Below are 5,866 nucleotides of genomic sequence, written 5' to 3' on the forward strand. Positions count from 1 at the left end.
TTTCTTCCAACTTCCTAGAGGGGTCTTAAAACGATTGGATTATTTCCGATCTAGATTCTTCTGGCAAGGGGATAGTGAGAAGCGTAAATATCGATTGGCTAAGTGGAGTGTGCTTTGCCGCCCCAAAGACCATGGAGGACTGGGCATCCAAGATCTCCAGGTCAAGAATAGGGCCTTACTTGGTAAATGACTCTCTAAGCTACTTACCGAGGAGGGAGTTTGGCAAACACCCCTCAAGAGAAAGTACATTGGCTCAAAGGCTCTATCTCAGGTTCTTTGGAAACCAGGAGATTCACACTTTTGGGCAGGCCTTATGGATACAAAGAAGTATTTCTTTCCATATGGATCTTTCTCTATTAGGGATGGATCAGAAATTCATTTTTAGGAGGATAAATGGCTTGGCAATGCCACGCTCCGAGAACAATATCCGGCATTGTACAATATTGTCCGCCACAAAAATGATACTATCGCTAAGGTGTTGGAAACTTTCCCACCGAATGTGATGTTCAGAAGAACCCTCATCGGACCTAGACAAATCTCCTGGCATGAATTGCTACAACGTCTTGAACTAGTTCAATTGACGCATGGGTCAGATGTGTTTCGCTGGAACCTCACCGCAAATGGTTCATTCTCTGTGGCTTCCATGAACAATGCTTTGGTTCAGCCTGATATTCCAGTCGATAATAATTCTAAAATTTGGAAGATGAAGATACCGCTAAAAACAAAAGTGTTTGCATGGTATCTTCGTCGTGGGGTCATCCTCACTAGAGATAATCTTGCCAAACACAACTGGCATGGAAGTAAAAAGTGTGTTTTCTGTCACCAAGACAAGACTATTAAACACTTGTTCTTCCAGTGTAAGTTTGCTAGGTCTATATGGTCAGCTGTCCAAATAGGGTCTACCTTATACCCACCACATAGTGTTGCCAATATATTTGGTAATTGGCTCAATGGTGTGGGTGTTAGGTTTAAGCGTCTTATTAGGATTAGGATGGGAGCGATTGCCATTATTTGGTCGCTCTGGCTATGTAGAAATGACAAGATTTTCAATAATATTTCTTCCTCTCTTATGCAGGTCATATACCGATGCACAGCTACGCTTCGCTCATGGGTGCCTCTTCAGCGGATGGAGCATCGAGACCTCTTTATGGAGGTGTCTTCACGGTTGGAGGATACGGCGAGGGATATTTTTTCCCGACATGGGTGGCAGCGTGATCTTCGCCTTGATCCACCTAGCTAGTTTTTTTTATCGAGAACTTTGGATTTTTACCGTCGGATGGCTTCGTGTTTTGTAACAGATATTTGTACGGCTGTGTGCATCCTAGCTATGCAGAGGCCGGGTCTATTGCTTAAAGTAATAAAGTGCCCATTTTCGGAAAAAAAAATATACTCCCTCAATTTCTTAAAAAAACTACTCAACTTTATCTAGATACGGAGTTATATAGGCACATTTTAGTTATAGATATATTGTATCTAGAAAAAATTTAAAACTTTTTTAGGGAAAAGAGGGAGTATTATATTATGCATACATATTACATATATAATCCGTCGAAAAAAAAACCAAATCGTACATGTATCACGAAACAAAGCACACAACCTTGACTTAATGCACAAAGAAGCGGGAACATGTCCAAATTCCAAAGATGATCGACTTCTCACTCAGTTTCTCACGTACGGCCGGTCTACGCCATCGATGGCTGCACTTTGGACCCGCGTGCCGCGTCGTCGTTGTCCTGGGCCTCGCCGGACATCTCCTCGAGCGACTTTCCGTTGGCCTCGGGCACGAGGAATGTGAAGGCGAACCCGAGCAGGTTGATTCCGGCGAGGACGAAGAGCGAGTTACGGATGCCGATCCCGGCCTTGTATCCGGCGTCCGGCTTGTGCGGGTCCTGCGCGGCGTAGAGGAACCCGAAGGCCCCGATCATGGCTCCGGCCTTCCCGCAAGCGGCTGAGATCCCGTGGCACGTCGATCGCAGCCTCGCCGGGAATATCTCTGCCGGCACGACGAACGTGGTTGCGTTGGGCCCGAAGTTGGCGAAGAAGAAGGTGAAGCCGTACATGATCACAAAGCCGACCTGGTTGCCGGGCGTCGTCCAGTGGTGGTAGGGGACGGCGAGGCCGAGCATGAAGACGGTCATCATGAAGAATCCCATGAGCTGGATTTTGAAGCGGCCAACGACGTCGATGAGGAAGACGGTGAACCAGTAGCCAGGCACGGTGCCGCAGAGCGCAAGAAGCGTCTGCGCGCGGGAGATGCGGAACACCTCGTCGAGCGCGCTCATGGTGCGGGCCTTGTGGATCCAGTTGATGGCGGTGAAGATGTCCTTCTGGAACAGGTTCTGGCTGTAGAAGGCGATGTCGAGGAGGAACCACGTGCTGGCCGTGCCGAGGAGGTGGAGGCCGTGGCGTCGCGCGAACTGCGAGGAGAAGAGGCCGAAGTCGTTGCTGCCACGGCTGACCATCTCCTCCATCTTCTCCGTCTCATCCTCGAGCTGCACCTGCAGCACCTTGGACATGTCGGACGCCGCTAGCTTGGCATTCTTGGCGACGAGGGCGGTGTAGCGTGCGGTCTCTGGCATCTTCATACGCCAGTAGTAGGTGAGCAGAGCCGGCACGGCGCCGAGCATCAGGATGAGGCGCCACACGAAGTCGGCTTCTGTCCCTATGGACCCGGCGGCGTCGTCCTGGTAGGCTGGTTTCGGGAATCCGGCACGGAAGGCAGCGGAGACTATGAGTGTCACGATACCGCCGGCGAGGATGCCGAAGCCCTGCATGGCGAACACTGCAGCGATGAATGCGCCGCGGGTCTTCTTGTTGGCGTACTCGGACATGATGGTGGCCGACAGCGGGTAGTCGCCGCCGATGCCGAAGCCGAGCCAGAAGCGGAAGAAGCAGAGCGTGGCCATGACGCTCGTCGGGGTGTGCGCGAAGGAGAGGCCCGACCCGATGGAGCAGATGACCATGACCATTAGCGTCATCCCGTAGACACTCTTGCGGCCGAGCTTGTCGCCGAGCCATCCGAAGAAGAGCTGGCCGGAGAGCGTGCCACAGAAAGCCACGCCGTTGACGGCCGCGGCTACGCCGGGAGGCAGGGTCCCGGGGTTGGGATGTGACAGGTCGGTATAGTATATCCGGCCGAGCAGCTTGGTTTTTTTAAACTGAAGGCCTTAGCCCTGCTTTAAATTAATAAAGCAACATAACCATACATAGTTGGGATACATAACGAGCCATCGCTCCCACATAGCACATAATCAGCGTACAAGGTCCCCAGACCTAACAAAGTCTAAAGCTCAAGATGCGAATAGCAGACTGATAACAGGTTCATACATAGCATCAAACACCATCCCCCAGGTACATGACGGAGAAGAAGACATGGCGACATCAGGAGCCCATCGACACCGCCAGGTCCGTATGCATCCGCCGTAGAGAGTCCATCGCCGTAGAGAGTCCATCGCCGAGCAGCTTGGTGACGAGGGAGATGCAGAAGAGATCGTAGGCGTCGGTGAAGAAGCCCATGCCGGCGACGACGATGGCCGTGAAGTGATACCACTGCGTCTTGGCCGCGTCCAGCGCGCTCAACACCTGCAGCCCTTGCTGCTCCGACCGCGCCATTGCTTGCTGCACAGTCGAGAGACGTTTGGCCGCCGCGATATGAGAGTAGAAGACGAGTTGGCCTTTGTTGTGTGATTATCTGAGGCTGCAGCTGCGGGTATAAATAGCCAGGCGCAGCTCAGCAGCTAATGGTACCCCTGCCATAGTTTAAACTGCTGTAGCCATCCTGAAGATTTTCCATGCTCGATCGTTGACAAGGACATAACGGTACGCAGTACCGTTCGTAGATATAAATCGTCAATAAGGATCGAAGATGGTTTAGATAATTGATTGGGAAAGGTTTCTGAAGGCTAAAGCGGATATAAGTACGAAATTTCATACTATTTGGCATTATTCGTTTCTGACAAATGAGATTTATACGGTAATAAGTTTTCTTAAGACAATTCGGCTTATAAACAATAACACCAACAATGTACATTACGATTTATACGGTACAAAATCATATTCATAGGTTACGTTGTATTGAATGCGGATCTAATGGCATCAGATTATGTCACATAAGTCGTATACTCCCTCCATCCCAAAATATGGTGCTTATAAATATTAGTCAACGTCAAACTTTGTAAAGTTTGGTGACTATATAGCAAAAAGTGTTACTGTCTATGATATGAAAAATATATATAATATGAAAATATATTTCAGCATGATTCCAATAATATTGATTTCATATTGTAAAAGTTGATATACCTTGGTACATAATTGATCAAACCTTACAAAATTTAATTTTCACGTAAAATTATGTGCAATATAAATTGGGAGAGAGGGAGTATTTGATGGTGTAATTGTTGGTCAACTCTTATTTTAACAAAACTTAATACACCTAGATTGAAGTTCGGAGGGAGTAGTAGATAAATGATATCCGATGTGAACATGAGAATCAACTTCCCGCTGCAATTTGGTGGCAACCAAATTAAGTTTAAATTATTTTAGCCGCGACAGCAAGCACAGAACGTTTCATAAGAAAATTGCTACGAAATATGACACACAGTATAAATGTACAGGAATACAGCGGATACTTCGGATATGCTCAGTATATCCGGTCAGTTCGTTGACTAAGAAGGCTCCATTCAGATATAATATGAGCCAACTATGGCTAGCTGTTGATGAGTTGACGTACTGATGTAGAAGTATGGAATTATATATATGTGACTTAGCTATCATTAGCCGAGATTTTCTTATATATAAACGATCATCTTTGGTAAGTGAATTCTCAAGGTAGTTTCTAAATACTGAAATTGTCGGCTAACACCTGTGATGTTCTTGAATTAATGGAGCATGATTGGCTCTCGTTTATGCTGCACATGTTCATTTGCTCTCCTTGAGAATATCAGCCTTGACCCCTTGTTTGCGTTGACATTTTTTAACCTTTTTTTGTTACAAATACATGATGTCTAGATTTCTAGATCAGCGAGATATAGAAATGGATTCTAGTATGATATGATTTTGAAATTTGCAACTAGAAAAAATATCCTATCTCAACATTTTTAAAATTATGAGGAAATGCATACATGTATAGTACATATAGGAACAGTCACATTAGAATTTTGGTAAGATAATACGATCATTTGTGGATTATACTTAGTGTGTTTATAAAAAAATTTATATTACATTACTGCAACTTACTATAACCTGATATACAATAACTTATAGATTTTCCCGAGCTTGTAGAAATTAGCATATTTCAATCCAATTTCACATGTCTATGTATCTATGTATCTTTTACATGTTTGATTTTTCTTAATTTTAGAAAACTTAGAATGTGATTTTCACTAAGTTGCTAGTATATTATGATCATAGGATTCTACAACCGTAAATTCATGTTATGTCTACAATATGAAGACAAATAATACCTTCTTCTCCACCTTTAATTTCAGGTAAAGAAGCGGTACTTTTTAGATGGAAGTTTTACTTCAAGGGAGCACTATTAAGGAACTATGTTCATGATTTGTGCATGCATCTTATACGGAATATTTTAGATCATGCCAATTTATGTTAACGTCTCCTCTCAATTTGTGAGCCAGCTTTTGTTTTCTAGACTTGGTAGGAGTACTGTTAATGGTATGACTGCAGCATGGTCTCCAAAATGGTGAAATGGTGCATTGAGAAACTCTTGATGCTCATTGACTAGTTGGCTAGATATTGTATGCAAATATCAACATCGCTAAGTTTTAGGCTTGAACTAGCATATGTTGACATTGACTTTGTGGTTACAATAATTTAAGGGTCTAGTATGGCTGACTAAGAGTTTTAAACC

At 45.1% G+C, this 5,866-nt stretch overlaps 1 protein-coding gene across 2 annotated transcripts; it reads right to left on the reverse strand.

The window, feature by feature from the left end:
* Positions 1-1,682: 1,682 nt before the first annotated feature.
* On the reverse strand, positions 1,683-3,756 carry LOC124684270 (probable inorganic phosphate transporter 1-8). Of its 2 annotated transcripts, XM_047218620.1 has the most exons (3): positions 3,748-3,756; positions 3,472-3,594; positions 1,683-3,158 (listed from the first exon to the last, which is right to left on the reverse strand). In XM_047218620.1, exons 1-3 carry the CDS (start codon positions 3,754-3,756, stop codon positions 1,683-1,685), a joined length of 1,608 nt encoding a protein of 535 aa, XP_047074576.1. The 2 variants fall into 2 exon arrangements, with proteins under 2 accessions (XP_047074576.1, XP_047074575.1); XM_047218619.1 differs by lacking the exon at positions 3,748-3,756 and having other exon boundaries at positions 3,472-3,612.
* Positions 3,757-5,866: the final 2,110 nt, after the last annotated feature.

The sequence above is a fragment of the Lolium rigidum genome, chromosome 1 (assembly GCF_022539505.1).
Source record: "Lolium rigidum isolate FL_2022 chromosome 1, APGP_CSIRO_Lrig_0.1, whole genome shotgun sequence".
Taxonomy (NCBI): Eukaryota; Viridiplantae; Streptophyta; class Magnoliopsida; order Poales; family Poaceae; genus Lolium; species Lolium rigidum.